Below are 20,284 nucleotides of genomic sequence, written 5' to 3'. Positions count from 1 at the left end.
ATTTATTGTAATAAAGCAAAATGAAGTTAGGATTGTCAAATAGGTTGTGGACAATAGTTTTTATTGAACTAACTCAATGCATCTATGACTAAGCTTTCGCATGAGAATAACTCTCTAAAGCTCATCACAGATATATTAACAATTAGTTTAATAAAGCAAAAATTTTTTTACCTGTTAACATGAGTTCTCCAGTGACAAGCAGGATATGTCATCACACGTGGATGATTACTTTCCCTTCCCCTCGAGCCATGCAATCATGTGTTAACAAACACTAACCCCCTCTTTTACGAAACTGCGACAGCAGTAGATAGCGCGGGGAGCTGCGCTGCTCCCGACCCTCATAGGAACTCGAGCATCGGGAGCAGCGAGGGCCATTCAGCGCGGCTCCCCCGCACTAGAAAATGATAATCGCAGTTTCCTAAAAGGAGGCCTAAGTCAGTGCTTCCTACAATATGAGGCATAACCCCGCCTATGATCATAAAATTAGCATATGGAGTGGAAACCCACACTATAACTAGGTCTTCACGGGATGAAGAGCATGACAGCACTGTTGTAGACCACTTTATATAAGGGTTAAAAAGCAGAAGCATGGATAGCATGGCAAGGCTCAGGCCCACAGAAAGTTTGATAAGCAGTGCTTAAAGCTTTCAAGAGCACCGAAGAGCAAAAATGGGGGCTTCCCATGCTGCATCTCCACATCAAATTTATATAAAAACTTACAATTAGGAGCAGCCTAGGAAGGAAAATAGGTTTCACAAGGACTTGCCTTCTCCAAGAACCAGAATACATAATGCATAATAAAAATGATTCCCCATAATCCTCATATACCAAGTCCTTCAGTAAAGGCTGCCCTTAAAACAAAAATGGAGAAGTGGGAGAAAAAAAAGTTCCAATAGGTAAAATGTTTTTCTTGGCACAAGGCCATGTTTCTATTTGAAGTTTCTATTCATTTGTTAAACCACTCAAGGGCAAGCCATCCAAAGGCAACCCAGAGTATTAAACTGGGCATTACAAAAAAGATAGAGCTGGATTCTAAAGTTCACAGACTCCACAGGATAGATTGACCACACCTATCATTAAAATGGGGAAGCCTTCTCCAAACAGTAATAAGATGTGAGCAGGGGCAGATCAGCGATTGGGACCACAGGGCAGTGCCTGAGAGACCACAATACTTGGAGGCCCACTCTACCCTACCCTCCAACTAGTTTAATCAATTTGATAGGTAGTTAAGGACCTAGATCATTGTCATTCCAATCCTGGATGTGAGCAAGAACAGAACTTCAAGTTGTAATCCTGTACATCTCTTTCACCAAGGCTGACCTTTGGTGGCTACTGATGATACCACACCTCTGACACTGTGAGCCTTGACATGCTCTTTCAGGGTTAAGTCTGCTTTGGTATAAGTAAAAGCAGATGCAACTGCTACCCAATTAGACAGTATGCACCTAGAATAGCCCTTCCAGTGTTACTCCTCAGACATGTGTTCACAAAGGTGGTGAATGTGCTTTGCATACCTTGGATCATGAAAGAGCCTGAGTTTCTATGTATGTGGAGTATATTAAAGCCCTTAAACCACCCAGCCTTTGTTTCTTTTGACTCCAGCAAGCCTGGGACAACATATATTTTTTTAAATTGTTACATAAAGAAAGTCCTAGAGAAAAACGCACAAAAACTAGCCATGTTTGGTGTGTGGTGTAAATCCTAGTAAACTGGTTATACAGATATCCCAAAAGAGCAGAGGGCCAGCCTAGTGGTCAGTGAAGTAGACTTCACATAAAAGGACTCAGACACAAACCTTTTGTACTGTGAGCCCTCCAGGAACACCACTACCAAAGCCCTCAGGTCTGCAGGTGTCTCCTATCTATAGATACAGTTGGTATTTTGTAGGCTTTGGAAAGTTCACAGTTTCCATCACAGGTGTACTAGTTAAGAGTGGGATATGGAAATGGGTCCCTTTCTCTACAGCCCATTGCATTGATTACTAACCTACTTCTGGGACTTTGGTGTTCTAATAGGCATGGCCATAATATCTGAAGCTGTCAAAGAGCCTGCTGTGTACTGTCACATTTTTGGGGAGGTGAGTGACTGGGGGAATAAGGGGGTGTCACTGACACATCCAGTGGTCAGTTGGTCGGTTAGGGAACCCTTTTGTGACTTAGCTGTGATTGATGGGAGTAGGTGAGTGACTGGGGGATTAAGGGGGTGTCACTGACACATCCACTGGTCAGGTGGTCAGTTAGGGAACCCTTTTGTGACTTAGTTGTGATTGATGGGAGGAGGTGAGTGACTGGGGGATTAAGGGGGTGTCACTGACACATCCACTGGTCAGCTGGTCAGTTAGGGAACCCTTTTGTGACTTAGTTGTGATACGGGTCCAGAAAAAATGTCTCAATTTTTGCCCTAGGCATTTTATATTGTTCCATCATCCCTGAAAAATGTCCAAATTTTGGGCCCGCCCAAAACATGCCCCCTTACAATTTAAATGAACTGTAGAAAAAAAGAGTCTCAAATATGTGTTTCGGAAACCATAATTTGGACATTTTTCATGGGAAAAAGTTAATCTGGCACTTTGAGCCACTTTTGAGATATTTTTCTCTTTTGAAAATGGGTGCCATAGTCATTCTCTTTACTATGCTAAGAACTCAAATGTCTGAGCAGTAGCAGATTTGGGCTCCATCACATATCATCCATGTGTGAGGACTATATAACCTGCTTGACCTTAAGAAAAAAAATGTGTAATAAAGCACCATGTTATATGTAATACAATGTTTATATTTGCAAATGAAATAAAACTCACAAAAATCCCCTCCCACCACCCACCACTTACATAATTACATATTAGCCACCTTTCCTCCATAACCAAGCCATCTAAGCAACAATCTTCAGTAGGAAGACAGAATTTGGCTCCCCTCATAGCATTGTGTAATGGCTGCAACAACTTCCCCCATCCCTGACTTGTTCCCTACTTCTGCAGCATCTCTGGCCATTGCCAGCCAAAGGAGCAAATACTGTGTCCAGAAATTGAAGTAAAGCATACTTCACATTCCAATGGTCCTCAACGGAAGGAAATAGAAAATTTAGGAGCACTCTGGTGTTTTAATTCTCCTAGATTCTTCAATGAAGTTACATGGAAATACCTTTAAAACAAATAGGAGGAAATATTTTTTATTCAACGAATAATTAAGCTCTAGAACTCATTGCCAGAGGATATGATAACAGCAGTTAGTGTAGCTGGGTTTAAGAAAGGTTTGGACAAGGTCCTGAACGACATAGGGGAACCCACTGCTTGCCCATCTGTGGACAAAAAGGGTCTATGTATTAAATTGTGGTGCACTTCACTAATTTTCCCAGGGTAATACGTACAGTGTAGACAATGACATAGTGAACAAACACCATGGTGAGTCGTAGCTACGGAAATGCCAATGCCCGACTCACCGCAGGCATGGGGAACAAAACTTTTCACCGCCCACAAGAAAGCTTTGTCCCTGCAGTTGGAAGCACCCCCTCATTCCTTACCACCATTAACCACTTGTGGGGGATACGCAGAACTGCATGGGTCTCCCACCCCCTTCCTCCCCAATGGGATCCACTGTCGTTCGCCCCCATGCCAGGGATCTAATTTGTAAATAGGTCTCCTTTCCTGCCCTCCAGATGCATGCCCCCCTGGAAAGCTTCCCTCCAATGTCAGAGCTGACATCAGAGAGAAGCCTTCCGAGTAAGCCGGAGATCCCAGTTACCTCAACAGGCCTCCTTCCAAGTGGGCTGCTTTCCAGCCTTCAGTCGCACTTGTTCTTTGCAGGGAAGCAGGCAGCAGCTGCTTTTTCATAAGCAATTCTATTTTCATAAGCCTAACAAAGAAAAACCTTCACAAACTCCAACGGATTCAAAATGCCGCGGCCAAGCTTATCTTTGCAAAAAGTAAATTCGATCACGTCTCACCGCTTCTTTCCAAGCTTCATTGGCTCCCGATAATTTCCAGAGTTCACTTCAAATGCATCTGCCTAACTTTCAAGATCCTCCACTCACCTGGACTTCCTCAAATCTCAATACCATCAGACCCACCCAAAAACTAAAATTATCCTTCCCCTCACTAAAAGACATCTCCCACCCAGGAAAACTGGGGACCTCCCTCCTCTTCGGATTCATCGAGCTCTGGAATAGCCTTGCCTCCCCTCTTCGGAACCTGAATGCCCTCGAACCCTTCCGTAAACATCTGAAAACCTGACTTTTCTCAAAAATGTAACACTCCCTCCTCTTCTGATATCCCAGCCCGCTAACATTCTCCCCCTCTGATCTTCACCCATCCCTCCCTTGGAGTTCCTTTCTCATTACAATTCTTGTAAACCGTGCCGAGCTCTACAAATGTGGAGATGGTGCGGTATATAAACCCAAGATTTAGTTTAGTTTAGTTTAGCAGCTCTTGCATACTGCACGTGGCTGACCCGGAAGCCATCTCTCCGACGTCATAGCTGACATCAAAGGGAAGGCTTGTGGGTGGAGTGTGCAAGAGCCACTGCTTGCGTCTCTCTAAAGAACAAGTGCGGCTGAAGGCAAGAAGGAGCAGCCCAGCTGGATGACCCTGAAGGGAGCAAGTGTGGCCCTGAAGAGAATAAGTAAGGGAGAGAGGGGATATGAATGTGGGAGAAAGGAGGGGGAGAAGGAGTGTGTTGGAAAATGGGAGGGGCACGAATTTGGGACAAAGGCTGGAAGGCAGGGAGGGGGGTCACGAACTCGGGACACAAGAGAGGGAAGAAAGGGGAACTAACTTGCGACATAGGAAGGAGGGAACAGAAAGGGAGATTTTTACCGCAGCCCAGAGCACCAAATGCTCCCATGCTACTCCGAACTCTACCACAGCTTAGTAAAAGAGGGCCTAAGTGATAGTCCAAATAAAAAGGTAACCCCACCTTATTTTCTTCTCTTTGTTTTATTTTTATTTATTATCTGATAAAATACAGAAAGTAGAGCACTTTGCACTTCTTTTGTGCTGCCTTTGGAACACACACAAATGGAGGTGAGGGAGGAGGGGGAGTACCATGCAAGTATGAAGACCACTATAATGGCCTTGAAAAATTCTGTACCAATTATTAGAGGTACATACAATGACTAAAAACCGATCAGCAGCCTACATGCGCATAAAAAGTAAAATAATTACATACACACTCACATTAACTGTTTTTCAACCGCTATGATGGGACATATTTTGAGGGTACCATGATACAATTTCTATACACAGTGTAGCTTTTATTGCACGCAATATAAAAGCTGTGGTTTATTATAATACTCCCTGCCCCCAACCTATGTCGCTATTGTGTATAAGTAAGACATGTAGTCATACATAATTCTTGGTTACTAATTATATTACTTGATTTTTCCCCCCACTGTGACTGTGAATGTTGGCTAGGCTAACTGGCATTTAGTTTCTGTTTTACCTTCTGCTGGATTCATTACTGCATCATGAAGTAATGTGGCCACACTCCCTGCTACCCCTAAAAGACAAGACAAAAAAAAAACATCAACAGCCAATACGTTTGTTACTGAAACAGAGGACTAGATTCTGTATATGGTACGGAAAAATTGATGCTGAAAAGATAGGTATAAAAGTGCTATTCTATAAACGGTTCTTCAAATTGGGTGCCATTTTAAAGAACAGCATTTGGCACTTGGATCTACACTAAACTTTAGACCCAAGGATTTACACCTTATTCTGTAACACCGTGCGCAAATTCCAAAACACCCCTGGCCCATTCATGCCCCTCCCCATGGCCAAGCCTCTTTTTGGAAAATTTACATGCACATCTTTATAGAATAGAGACTATAAAAATGTGCACCTAAATTTCAGCTACTGCCAATTAGCTCTGACAATTGATTGCTAGCATCCAATTATCAGCATTAATTGGCTCATTAAGCAATTAAACTGCATGTGCACACTGGGCAGGTGCCCAAATTTGTGCATAAATGTTCCCAGATTCATTTTTTTTGTTTTAAATAGCTGCACATTAATGCTACCATTAGCACCTGAAATTTTACAAGTGGAAAAATGTCCTGCATTAGGAGTAGAGAGCTGCACGGGAACGGGGATGACGGGAATCCCGCGGGACCCGCGGGGATCCCGCGGGTTCCCCCTTTGGGTCACGGGGATCCCGTGGGGACGCCCCCTAGGGTCGCGGGGATCCCGTGGGGACGCCCCCTAAGGTCGCGGGGATCCCGTGGGGACGCCTCCGAGGGTCGCGGGGTTCCTGCGGGGTTGGATCGCAGCGGGGTTGGTCGAGCCGCGAGGGTAGTCTCCTTCTCCTTACCTGCCCTGTCGCAGCACACATCCGAACGGAAATCTTCCCGATGTCAGCGCTGACGTCGGAGGGAGGGCTTAAGCAAAGCCCTCCCTTCCTCCGACGTCAGCGCTGACATCAGGAAGACTTCCGGTCGGCTGTGTGCGGCAGGGCAGGTAGGAAGAAGGCAATGGCGTACGAAAGAGGGGGGATGGGGCGGAACGCCCCTGAGAATGTGCACAGCCGGTCAGATCCCCCGATCGACCGACAACAGGCCCGGCCGACAAATCTCCCTGCCCTGTAGCCGCGAATCTAAATTACCTCTTACAGCAGCTTCACTACTCCAGCTGCTGTAAGAAGGTAATTTAGATTCGCGGCTACAGGACAGGGAGATTTGTCCGACCGGGCCTGTTCTGTTGTCGGTCCGGTGCAAAAGCGCCACAAAGGTGGAGGCAGGGAGGGAGGAAAGGTGGAGTGGAGAAGAAAAGACGCTTAAGGGGGGAGAAGGCCGCTGAAAGCACTGGGGAAGACAAAGGGGTGGAAGAGAACGCTGAAAGGACATGGGGTAAACGGGAGGAAGGGGGGGGGGGGAAGGACCCTGAAAGCACTGGGGAAGACAAAGGGGTGGAAAAGAACGCTGAAAGGAAATGGGGTAAACGGGAGAAAGGGGGGGGAAGGACCCTGAAAGCACTGGGGAAGACAAAGAGGTGGAGAATGCCACTGAAAGGACATGGGGAAGACAGAGGGGGGAGAAGGCCGCTGAAAGGACATGGGGAAGGCAGAGAGGGGAGAAGGATGCTGCCTGACAGGACATGGGAAAGATGGTGGGGGAGAAGGACACTGAAAGGAAATGGGGAAGAGGGAATGGGAAGAAGACGCTGGCAGGGAAGAAGACAGAGGTGCCAGACTATGGGGGGAGCGGAGGGAAAAAGATGGGTGCCAGACCAATTTGGGAGGGGGGAGAAAGGGAGAGGCACAGTAACAGAGCAAATGGAAGACACAGAGAGAAGAGAGGCAGTGGATGGAAGGAATTGAATGAGAACATGAAGAAAGCAGAAACCAGGCAATAAAGGTAGGAAAAAAATTCTTTTTTTTTGCTTAAGGATAAAGTAGTATATTAGTTGTGTTGATAAAAATTTATAAACATTAGAGGCTCTGGTAGAAACCCGTTTACAAAGTATGTATTCTTCCCAATTAATATTTCCAAATTAATAAAGTCTTTTTGCTTATTTTTAAATGGGTTTCTACCAGAGCCTTTAATTCAGTAGCATAATTAAATGAAATAACTATTTCTGTAGTTTATAGTGACGGGCGGGGACGTAGGGGATTCCTCGCGGGGACGGGCGGGGACGGAGGGGATTCCTCGCGGGGACGGGTGGGGACGGAGGGGATTCCTCGCGGGGACGGGTGGGGACGGAGAGATTCCTCGCGGGGACGGGTGGGGACGGAGGGATTCCTCACGGGGACGGGTGGGGACGGGTGGGACTTTGGCGGGGACGGGTGGGATTTCTGTCCCCGCGCAACTCTCTAATTAGGAGTACAACAAACCCACTTATTAGCACAGCTTAGTAAAAGAGTCCCTGTGTCTATATGTCTTTATGAAACAGGCTTCCAGTACAGCACAAAAATACTCAACATACCTCCTCTGATAAATGTGTAAAGGATTCTACACACATACCTGTGTATTTTAGAAAATATATGTATATATTTTAAAATCAACTACTTTTTATATGTTATATATAGTTGAATAATTTCATTAAAAAAATCTTTATAAAATTACTTCCTATATGAGGCTTCAGCAGGAAGAAAAAATTAGTCAAAGAAAATTCAGAATGCTTCAGCCAGATTGTTACTGTCGGATGGTCTTTGAGATCATATTACACTTATTTGGCATTCCCTCTACTGAATGCCAGTGGTATAATGGGTTGGATTTAAGGTATAGGACATAGGGCTAGATTCACTAACCTCACGGATCCAATCCGATCCGTGAGGTTGCCGGCCTCCCAATTCACAACGCATCCTCATGCAAATGGGGGCGATCGGAGTCATGCCCCCAATCGACCACACGGATCGCTGAAGATGGTCTGCGCATGCTTACAGAGCTTGAAACTTTTTTACTTCTTTACTTCGCAAGCCCGTGATCTTAACCCGCAGGTTAAAACCATGGGCTCGCATTTCAGGGAAGGGCAGGAGAGTCGGGGCAGAGAGCAGGGCGGCAAGAGGAGAGATGGGACAGAGAGCAGGGCTGCAAATGGAGAATCGGGGTAGAGAGCAGAGCAGTCGGAAAGGACATGAGCGACTGGTCCTCAGCAGTCGCTTATTTTTTGATCGGCCAGCCCAGTCGGTGTTCCTGAAATTTTTTAGTGAATTGCTGCCTTCCTAAATTTGCATGCCATTCCCCCTCATTTGTATGTGTGGATCAGATACAGATCGGCTTGGGAGTAAGATTAGTGAATCGGGTCGGGGTCACAAAGTGATTGCAAAGTGGTCAGGACACGATCAATTTCCTTAGTGAATCTAGCCCATTGTCTCTAATGGATGATTAACATACTGTTCCATTGTTTAGACTTTGTCTGTTCCAGAAGCTAGTCATCCATTCATTTAAATTGATTAATCATGTCCTATCCTGAGGTCAAAGATACATGGAAAAGGACAGAAATTAAGTCTTTTTGTGAAAGACTCTCATTGCCAATACATTTCTGATACATTTTTTTGACTGGCTGTTCTGTTTAAATTGTTGAATCCTATGTTGATTATAATGCAACTTTGCCATTATTCAAGACAGACAGACTATTGAAATTAAAATAAAAATGACTCCTGCTACATGAAAATAATAAAGAGGATTTGTCAGATACCATTTGCTATGTGGCTGTTTCCACCATGCCGAATAATATCGCTCAAATTCCTTTTCAGTTTTTCATAACAGGCAAAATATAATGCATGGGCAGGACCAGCCCCCAGCATAGTCACGTTGATTCCTCGTAAAGGCCTCCAGAAACCTTCAGTGTGGACAATCCTTTTAAGAGCTTCATATACACTTCGGTACTGGGCTTTGGGATCTGGCTGCAAACTCTGCATACGTGTCTGTAATACAAAATTAAAATTGTATACTATAGAAACATAGAAATAAAATGACAGATAAAGACCAAATGGCCCATCCACAGCATCTTGCACAGAAAGCATAACAGAAGTGATTGGAAACAAAAAATTGGGTAGGCAATATTCAACTAGCAGTGTTCAGTGTCTTGCTGACTGCCGCTAGCTTTTTGCCTGGAAATTCAATGCTGGGCCACGTCTGGGTTTTGGCACTGAATTTCTAATTTATAGCACATTACAGAGATAGGACTCTGTTTTATAAGATTGCCTTAGCTGATTAAGGGCTAGATTCACTAAGCAAACCGATCGTGTACCGATCTGTTTGCGAGCCCTTTGCGGCCCGATTTCCCTCTTGCAGTATTCACTAACCTGTTTTGCGATCCAATTCCGATCTGCGCATGCAAATGAGGGGAACTGCATGCAAAGTAGGTAGGGACACAATTCACTAAACAAATTTACCGATCCGACTAGGCTAGCCGATCAACTCAAAAAGTGACTGCTGAGGACCAGTCGTTGAAGCCCTTTCCGACGGCCTTCTGCCGTCCTGCTCTCAGCCCTGTCAGCCCCGATCGCCTGCTTCCCTGATCTGCCTGCCTGCCCCGACTGAAGCTGTCCTGATCGCCTGCCTGCCCCGAGCTTCCCTCATCGCCTGCCTGCCCCGACTCTCCCACCCTTCCCTGCAGTTGTAAGCCCGTGGTTTTAACCCGCAGGCTTTAAGTGGGTTAAAACCATGGGCTGTAAAAAAAGTTAAAAAAAAAAAAAAGAAAATATAAAAAAGTGCCGGGCCAGAGGTCCAGCGCATGCGCAGACCGTCTATAGATGGTCTGCGCATGCGCAAGGATCGCTATAGAGCGATCCGTGCCGGCAGATGGGGCGTTCCTCCAATCGCCCTCATCTGCATGTTGCAGTTTTGTGAATTCATCGGACCTGCCCGGATCGTTAGTGAATCTAGCCCTAAGTGATGAATATTGGCACTCTGCCCCCAGAACACCCCAAAATAGCTGATTTTGAGTTTAGTGCTAACCAGACATTTCTAGCAGCACTAATCAGATAAGTGGTGCTGAAAATGAGCGCTAGGCCAGGAGCCGTTTCTAGTTCATTACATCACTTTGATTATTGACCTTTAGACATGCAGATCCACTACTTAAACAAGAATAACTTTAACTGTTTTAAAAATATACTTCTCTACTTTCTGATATGCAGAAAATGCATTTCTAATAAAAAGTAAAATTGTAGCATTCTAGTGCATGCTGCCTCAGCAGCAGAGACATTTCCGTTTCTACATAGTTTCCAGTTTACTGCTGGCACTTAGAAGCTGAATATTTTGCATAGATACATCCCAACACTGGGATTTATCTGACTCCATCATTTTATTTCAAATTTCTTCTCAGAACAATTAAACAAAGTCGCAACCTATTATTCAATCTAATTCTGGGACCCTATTCTGGAGGTCTAGTTATTATCCAATTTTACCATCTTAATGCCATTTCAAAAATTCCTCATATTTAAAACATCTAATTTCAACATTTTAATTTTACCTCTCAGGTTTCAACTAAGAAAATTCCCTTTCTGCTTAAGGTACATGAAAGGCAATTCTATAACTGAGCATCTACAGTTATACATGCCTTATGAATATAATACTCCTGAAAATTCTGCACACAATATTTCAAAAATTCTGTAGTTTATTTGTAGTGTTTTGCTTAGAATTCTCCTATCCTGAGGCTTGAAATTCCTTCCTGAGTTCTCCTTTCTCAGGTTCCAGCCTCCTCAGTTCCCTATTTCTGTCCAACTGCAGTTCTGTCTCCCACTAAATCCCTCCTTGGCACCCTCGTCTGGCATCTCTCTCTCCCTGTATCCACTAAGAATCTCTTCCACCCTTCCCATCCTCTTTCTGGTCTTGGTCACTCCTCTTCCTCTCTATACCACCCCACTCCCCACCCCACCTGCAGGTCCTGCGTCCATGTCCCTTCACCCCACCCACCACCCTAAGTCACTTGTACCCTGAATCCTTTCCCTACTCCCCATGGTCTGGCATATCTCTCTCTCCTCTCTATGATCAAGCATCTCTTACAGGTCCAGCATCCATGCCCCCTCCTCTCCCCCCCTCTCCCACTTGCAGTACAGCATCCATGTGCCCTCCCATCTCCATATCCCCCTGCAGGTCTAGCATTCATGTCTCCTCCTCTCTCCCACCCCACACTTGCAGTCCAGGATCCATCTCCCTTCCCCCTCCCAGGTCTAGCCTCTGTCTGACCAAATGATCCCCCCACCCCTGTGAGATCAGACATACCTGTAGGCTTCCCAGAACAGCAGTAGTGGCAGCAGCCAGCCCTCCCTCTGCCACATCATCTGTCTACAGAAAGTGAAGTGATGCAGCAAAGGGAAGGCCCTGGTGAGGTCGGCCACAAGCAGCTCATTCACAGCCCTGCCTCTGTAGCCCAGCTGCCACCGCTACTGCTGTTCTGTGAGGTCCACAGGTATGTCTGATCTCACGGGAAGGGGGTGGGGCACTGGAGTAGGTTGGAGGGAGAGACCAGACCGGCCTGGAGGAGGGGGGGATGGGGACGAGACAGGGTTAGAATGGAAGGTTTACTTCACATGTGGAACTGTATTATAGAGTGCAATGCCACATTAAATGCAACCGTATAATACAGTGGTCTCAAACTCGCGGCCCGGGGGCCACATGCGGCCCGCCAGGTACTCTTTTGAGGCCCTCCTTATGTTACCATTGTTCTGGAATATTACCCTCCTCACTGCCGTAACCTCACACAAGCGCTTTCCTGCATCTGTATGCGATTGTGAGGTGGAGTAAAGAGGACAATCGCGTACAGACGCAGGAAAGCGCTTGCGTGAGGTTACAGCGTGAGGCGGACAACATTCCAGAATGTCAGGTAACCATTGGAGGCAGTGCAGCTTGTGCATGTGTACGTAATTTCATGAACTCTCGCAAAATTAGGCACCACTCCTGGCACTGACTGCTTGATATAAGATGGCTGTTGTCTGGTGCTGGAGGAGGTGAAAGCTGAAGGCGGTTGCGGATGTGGCCACCAGACACTTAAGGCACAAGTTTTCTAGGCACAATTCGGATATTGATTCTCCCTTCTACAAAAAAGCCTAGAGGACTACACCAAAATCTTGCCTCTTGCAGTTGATATTTTGCAATATAAATCACTTTTTTGCATGAGGTAACTCTTTATAGTTTATAAATCTTTCCTTAATTGCTTCTGATAATTTCAGCTATACACAGCTGAAAGCAGTGCAACATGCAGAAAGTGAAAAACTAATGAGTTTTACCTCGTGTAAAGTTGTCATTTTTTTAATAAGACATTAACTATTTTTTTTCTGCGGCCCTCCAAGTACCTACAAATCCAAAATGTGGCCCTGCAAAGGGTTTGAGTTTGAGACCACTGGTATAATACCTGAAAACTATGAGAGTCACACAAAGGATTCATTCATGCAATACTAAAGATGTGACTTGTTTCTAGGCGGATATTTTTAAAAAGCGGACACGATACATCACTGCTCATAATCCACAACACATTCACATTTAAAGATCAAAAGCATGAGGCATGCCAGAGGGCTAGTCTTGAGGAATGGAGGCTCACTCCCTGCTTGCACTAATAAAAACTTTGTGCTTTTCCTGGAGGGCCTCTCAGAGAGCTGGCTAGGTGTGGTGCTTCTCTATTCTGATTTACCTTGCTTGGGCCAGCCCAGAGAGCTTGGGCTAGCGCTGCCCTGCCCCTGAACCAGTTCTTTTCTGGGTCACAGTTTGGTGGTTTATCATGTCTTGCTTGCCTTGTTTCCTGTGATTCTTTCTTCCAGTGTACTTAGATTCATTCCAGTCCTGTACTGCTTTTGCCTTGCTCCTGTTTCCCTTGGTTGATTCTTACTCATTGACTATTACTATGGCTAGTGCTGTGTAATTCACCTGCTATATTGAATGTTTAGGACAATTACTTGTCTATTTTGCTATTGGTTATTTTGGAGATTGCCTATATCAAGGCGAGGTAGCTGAAGGCATGTTGAGGTTAAATTTACAACCAACCGCCGGACATCAATGTCATCATTAGTATCCCATCCATTTCCTACCACAAATTTTAAATATTTTAAAAAGTTGGTCTTAAAAGTAAAGTTATTTACCAGGGCTTCACTACTACGTTCAATGGCTTGCTAATCATATGCTGCTGCTCTGAGATGGAAGTCTGCTATATAAATATCTATTACAGATACTTCAGGATGTTCCAAAGTCCTTTGAAAATTTTCTATATAATCCAACTTTTTCTGAATAACAGCTCTTTCTTTAACAAAATCTAGTTGCAAATACTTAACTTGACTAGACTAAAGGGGAGCCCGAGACCCCGTGTCGATTGGCGAAAGATAACATGGGGCTGGCAAGCCTGCGTGTCGTCCATGGGCTGGGGCGGTCGGGGGGGGGGGGGGTGTGAATAAGGGTGCAGCGTGATTGGCTAGCTGGTGAGTCAGGTGCCAATCTTTAAATTAATTAGAAGGAAGCAGAGGGCGTGCGGGGGGGGTCGAGGTTATTTAAGGGGGAGGCAGTGGAGGACTCAACCGTTTGGGTCCTCCAGGGCGGTTTTTTCCCTCCCAACCACCCACCCAATGTTTTTTCTGGTAGTAGGGAGTAGCTCGGGGGGCGGATCTCCCGAGCTACTGGGTCATTGGGGCTCATCAGGTGATGAGCGGTGGGCCGGCGGGGTGCCGTGCCTGGTGTGTCAGGTGACCCGGATAAAGGGGCATGAGGGACATCCCACCGCTCTGACCCTTCCTGAGTTGGCGGGGTCGAGGGCACTGAATGTTTTTTATGGGGTAGCTTTGGAGGAGCTCTTGGATTTCATGTTAATTAATGTTATAATTGAAGTTGTAATATGTTGTGTTATGATTAATAAACTGAGCTGCGGCTAATTACCATCAAAAGTAGTCGGTGTGTTATTGTAGTAAAGGTATGGGGAGTATCATGGTGTCAAAGGAGTTGGGTTATAGGGTGACAACGGGGCCTATCCAGATCCCACTGTTATCTGTTGCTCATGCTTTTGAATAGTCTCACCATGCTCTTTCAGAATTTCACTGTGGAGATTCACCTTAGAGTTGATCTTATCAGAATCATTCCTCAACACTGCTACAGCTTTTTTCAGGTTGGAGTGCATAACTTCTATTGCCCTCCAAATAGCTTCCATACTAACAATGGCAGATTTCACCAACGCTCCATAATATAAGTTCTCTTCTCCGAATTTCCTTCTTTCTTCAGTCTCCAAGCTGGAGATTATTGTTATATCTCCATCCAGGTTTTCAACCACACGGGGTCCTCCAGGACTTTGCATTTTCATTTCCTCTCCAGAAGACCTGGCCGCTGCCTGCAGCACGGGGCTGACTAATCCGGGAAGGAGGGAAGCCGATTGTTGATCAGGGCTCAAAGAAGCCCCATCAATGCTGAGGTCCTCCGTCTGTACCAGCGTCACTCCTGAAGCTGGTTGTGTCTCCTATGCACTGCGAGGAACAAGACCTCATCTTTTTTGAACTTCCGCCTATCATGCAATCGGCAGCTCCAGACCTGCCGGTATACACTTTTAACGATTGTGCGTGATATGCACTTTTACACATGTGTATATTGTGTTCAACGCTACCGGCACCTCCAAACCTGCCGGTAATTTTAGAGTGTTAAAAGATTGGCGCTTCATTTTGTGCATAACCTGGAAATATCTGGGCATCACCCAAAAGTGCTCATTTTAATATTAATGAGTTCATTGTAATACATCTCCATAGTATTCTTGGAGGCTGCTATGAGGCATGGAAAAGACTGCGCAGAGCTATTTTGTACACCGGAAGCTAAAATGCTTATACGCTAAATCAGTTAGAACTGGTTTAGTGTCTAAAGTTACAGGCATGGTAAGTTTTAAGCATTGGGGACTGATTTAGTTACAGTGAATTTAGATGAGTGAATAGTCACCCTATGTATTAAAGGCTTAGGTGAATAGCCAGCTTTCACCTGCTTCCTGAAGTAGGGGTAGTCTGGAGTTAAGACGTAGCCCTTCTGGGAGTAAATTTCAGAGTGTGGGGGCTATTCCTCAGAAGGCTTGCTGGCAGGTATCATATCATACAATTTATTTTGATGAGGTTACAGACAGTGATGCTCTTTGACAGGATTTCAGAGGTCTCAAAAGGTGTGTAAAGGGTTAGCTTATTCTTTAAAATATTCTATCCCATTTTGTCTGAGGACTTTGAAAATTTCAAACAATTTTAAATTTAGCCCTGTATGGTATTGGTAGCTGGTGAAGTTTGTGCAGGAAGGCTATGATGTGATCAAGTCTCTTGCAGCTTTTTATCAGTCATACTGCAGCATTCGGAATTAGACCAATGTACAGGGCATTACAGTAGTCTAGTTGTGATTTTATCATGCATGGACCACTGTCTTTTCAATATATGGAGAAATTTTTTTGCAGCTGCCGTAACATGTATCATGAGATTCTTGACCTGTGATTTTAGGGGGAGTTCATACTTCCCAAAAGATATTTTGAAGTTGGGTATTTTTTCACTTGTGTTAGGAACCCAAACAATCTCTGTTTTGCTTGGGTTCAGGCAGTTTGTTGCTGTTTGCCCACTCCTGAGTTGTGGTCAGAAAGGCAGTCGGTTTACTCAAAGCTGTGGGTAGACCTGGTTCAATGGTACGAGCAGTTGCACATCATTGGCATAGATATAGAATTTTGTGGCCATTGACCAAAGTAGCTCAGCCAGAGGCTTAAGGTAGATATTAAATAAGATGGGAGACAGTATGGACCCCTATGGCACCCCACAGTTCAGTGCCCAAGGTAATGATGTGCTGTTGCCGAATAGAACTGATTGTTGTCTAACAAAAGGATTGAATTATGTAAATCCTGTGCTACAAACACTGTACTTGTTTCTGCCAGTCTTGTAAGCATTATATTATGATCCACTGTGCCAAAAGCTGCTGAAAAACCCAGCACACTAGTATCAAGGCAGATAGGCAGAAGTTGGGGCAGGAGCAATGCCCCGTCATTCCTGCCCATACTAGCTCCAGTCTCAAAGCGGATGAAGCAGAGAACTGGTTAGCATCAAAGAGGAGGGAACAAACTCACAATGCATCGCATTGTAAGCCAGCTGCTTTTCCTTTTACCTTGGCACTTTGAGGCTCCAGGAACTAGGCAATCCTCTGCATGTCTTTCCTGATTTCTCCTCCTGCTAACTGCAACATAGTCAGGAGCATGTGATAGGCATGACTGCCCCAAGCTATAACTTCTCCTTGTTCCCACTGTGCCCTGTTCATATTCATTATGATCCACTATAACACGCCTAGAGCATTAAGCCCGTGTAGGAAGGTAGTTACCCAATTGCATAAGTTCACTAATTATGAAGACTTTACTATAGCTACAGAAAATCCTAACATTTGACACCTGCCAGAGTTCTCTCTGGAGTAGCCCTCCTACATTCTTTAATTCACTCCCAGTGGGGCTCTGTCTGACACACCTCTACTTAGGAAGCAAGTGGAAGCCTGGCTCATCTCCCAGGCCTTAAATGTTAGACACAAACACAACATCAGTACAAGCTTGTTGCACACCCTCTGACACCAGCTGAACATACCTTATTAACTGCATATACTCTACAATCCATCCTCAATCTAGCCACCCACTTTGATTTATCCCAGTGCCTTTGGCTTACCAACATACTGTTCCCTACTGCAACCACCTCCTCGCTACATACTACTGTAAAATGTTTCACTGTATTGTACTGACATTATGAATGACATTATAAATATTCTACTGTCATTTTAATGAGTACAGTACTTACAGTGTACCACCATATTACTATAATTTGCCTATGAATCCCTGGGATTTTAGGAAGATGTAAGGACTATTTTGCTGAAATAAACTGTCAGCCCAAGAGAGTAGTTGATACAAGGTGTAATTTGATAACCTCAATGGACAGCTAGCAACTGCTGTACCCAAACTAAAGAGAACTGCACGGACGGACCATGCAAAGAGATGATTTTCACTGTTAGCAAGAAATCACAAAAATTATAATTGAACGTTTGGGGATAAGAATGTATGTATTAGGATATATGTTATTGTGAAGTGGCAGGAATGTATTCACAGGGAAGGCAGACTTCATCACAACAGATATGATTTTGCCCTAGTATCTAATTTCACAGATATGTAGTTTATTTGAAACAAAACAAAGAATCCTCCCCCCCTCCCCCCCCAAAAAAAAAAGGGATTCCTCCAAGATGGATATGATAAACTGCAGACCATGGGCTCTGTGAATTAAAATTGCAAAGGGTGTAACTCACAAAAAGCTAGAGGTACTGAGCCTTGAACCTAGCAGAATACCAACTACTAAGGCCAATGAAAACCCTTCCCTAGAAGGAAAGCTCTGCCACATTCTCAGGAAGAGGAGATGCCACAGCTGGGACATAGACAGCACCAGGACACACAGGTAGAGCTGCAAAATCTATCAAGTGAGGGATACTTGGCACCAGAAAGGAGACAGGAGGGAGGTCTAGGAGTCGAATGGAACCAGAGATCGGCCAGGCATTAGCTGCACTTCTATCCATAGGTATGACTTGGGAAGGTCAATTAGTAATGATACATGTATTGCTATATACAAAGATTCTGTTTTACGTGGTAATGTAATAGGCACCACAAATTCTCTAGTTAATTCATGCTTTATAGTGATGTATAAGGATGCTGCTTGTTCTTTAAATGGTTGCGTTTCATAGTTTAATTGCAGGCACTGACAGGAATGGTGACATTAAAAAAGGGGGGTTGCTGCTCTGCATTGGCCCCTGCCACCAAAAAAATCTCTGGTAGAACTCCCTGACCTCCCTCCCCCAGACTCCAAAAAGCACATTTTTCTGCGGGTTTAGTACACCCCACCTCCCTCCCCCTCCTTCATACCCTAAAAAGAGACAGAAGCGATGCCTACTCACTCCTGCCTCTAGCAGTGCAAGACTGAAAAATGGTCAGTCTGACATAGAAATGAGAACAAAATCCTTATAGAGCAGTGTTTCATAGAATGCATCACACAAGGTTGGGTGCCACCATTTTTCAAGATGGCATTGCTTCTGCCTACTTTAAAATATGAACTTGGGGAGGGGGGGAATGGAGCTGGAGTCAGGATCAGAGTGGGGTGAGGAACAGTACACCCCAGGGATGCATTTTAAGTTGGGGCAGTTTGTTGGGGCTGATTTTTTTAAACATACACATTTTAAAATGTCACCTTTCCTGTCAGTGCCTGAGCCAATCACTACTCAGGCACTGACAGGAAAACTAGTGAAATGGGGCCTCAGGTCAGCCTACACTGCCCTGGACAAAAATCTTAAGGTAAAAATGCATTAAAAACCATTGTTTCCTTATCTGCATTACTGCAGCATATTTAATAGCCTCATATGTATTCATTTAAAATACTGTGCAGCCATGTATTCAGCCCAAATTAACAATCCCTTTTCTACACTGCTTGGCATGTATAACTTGTGCTAGCTTTCTGCATCAGCCCTACAGTGAGACCTCATAACTATCTTAACAAAAAGAACGTGTTTTGGCCCAGGTCTATGGCATGATTATAATATAGGGAAAGCAGGTATGTATCTAGGGCCTAGATCAGGGATGTCCAATCTGTGGCCCAAGGGCCGCATGCGGCCCCGTGAAGTATTTTGTGCGGCCCCAGTTGAGGGCGATGCAGTGTTTTCCTTTGCTGCCCCTGGGTGTTTACCATCTTGCCTCCTCCCTCCTCTGTTTTGCTGCAGCGTTTGCGCATTTGTGAGGCCCCAGAAATTTTTTTTTTTTTTTTGCCAATGCGGCCCAGGGAAGCCAAAAGGTTGGACACCCCTGGCCTAGATGATCAGGAGTGGCCCTCTCATGTGTACAAATTCAGTTAGCTCCCAAGACAGATTTGTGCTAGCAGGTGACAGCAGGGAAAAAAAAGAACAAAAATGGAAGACCAATGTCACTGCTGCCTGCAGAGATCTGTCTTTTCTCCTCATCCCTATGCATTTTCTTTCTGTCAGCAGGCGGAACTGATGAGCAGCTCTCCTTGTCTGCTGCTTCCTCCTCCAAAAGTTTTTCTCTGAAGTCAGATCTACACAGAGCTCTCTGTCTGTGGGAATTTTAAAATACATCTGCAAGGGGGTGCTAAAATGTTCACAGCCCAACCAAGAAGGGAATGATGTGGAGCCATGAAACTTACAAGTTATACCACATATTCATCCCTAAGTTCAGCACACTTGGCACATCGTGTAAATACTTTGATGTCTGGTCACTGAAGTACTGCTCAGCTGCTGCAATCACCTCCGAATCACTTGAAAACTATCACCCTTTCAAACAGTTCTTAAGGTTTGGAAACAGCAAATAGTCATATGGTGAGTAGAGTGAAGTGTCTATACATAGGAACCTCAACTGCATCAAAACATCCATCGTTTAGCCAGCCTTGTGAACAGGTGCATTGTCTTGCAAAAAGAGAACTTTCCACAGTTTCCCTCTCCTTTTTTCTTTCAATGCCCTTCTTTGATTGGCACAATAAGCTACAGCAATATTCTGCATTAACTGGAAGATAGTCAGTCATTGCAACACCTTCCTGATCCCAAAACATTGTGGCCATGATCTTTCCTGCTGACTTTTGGGTCTTGAATTACCTTGGCCTTGGAGAAATTGAGTGCCGCCATTGCTTGGACTGTTATTTTGTCTCAGGATCACAACGGTGCAACCATGTTTCATCAACAGTAACTAGTCGTTCTAAAAAGTTGGCACCAGCTTGCTGAAAATGCTGCAAAACCAATTTGGAAGTGTCCACTCAACGTCATTTCTTGTCAGCCATAGAACACCAGTTTGCCGCAGGGTCGACATAACGGATTTAGCGGTATATAAGAAATAAATTGCATTACATCCCGGAGGCTA

The 20,284-nt window shown here is 44.8% G+C and overlaps 1 protein-coding gene across 4 annotated transcripts in view; it reads right to left on the bottom strand.

Moving 5' to 3' along the window:
* SLC25A37 (solute carrier family 25 member 37) overlaps positions 1-20,284 on the bottom strand; it is a 47,001-nt gene that overhangs the window by 1,637 nt on the left and 25,080 nt on the right. For all 4 annotated transcript variants that reach the window (XM_033947877.1, XM_033947878.1, XM_033947879.1 and 1 more), the window contains 2 exons: positions 9,125-9,353; positions 5,433-5,489 (listed from right to left, as the gene is read on the bottom strand). In XM_033947877.1, coding sequence (XP_033803768.1) covers positions 5,433-5,489; positions 9,125-9,353 — 286 coding nt within the window. The remainder of the gene's footprint in view (positions 1-5,432; positions 5,490-9,124; positions 9,354-20,284) is intronic.

This window comes from Geotrypetes seraphini, chromosome 6 (assembly GCF_902459505.1).
Source record: "Geotrypetes seraphini chromosome 6, aGeoSer1.1, whole genome shotgun sequence".
Taxonomy (NCBI): domain Eukaryota; kingdom Metazoa; phylum Chordata; class Amphibia; order Gymnophiona; family Dermophiidae; genus Geotrypetes; species Geotrypetes seraphini.
This window is presented reverse-complemented; position numbering and strand designations above follow the sequence as displayed.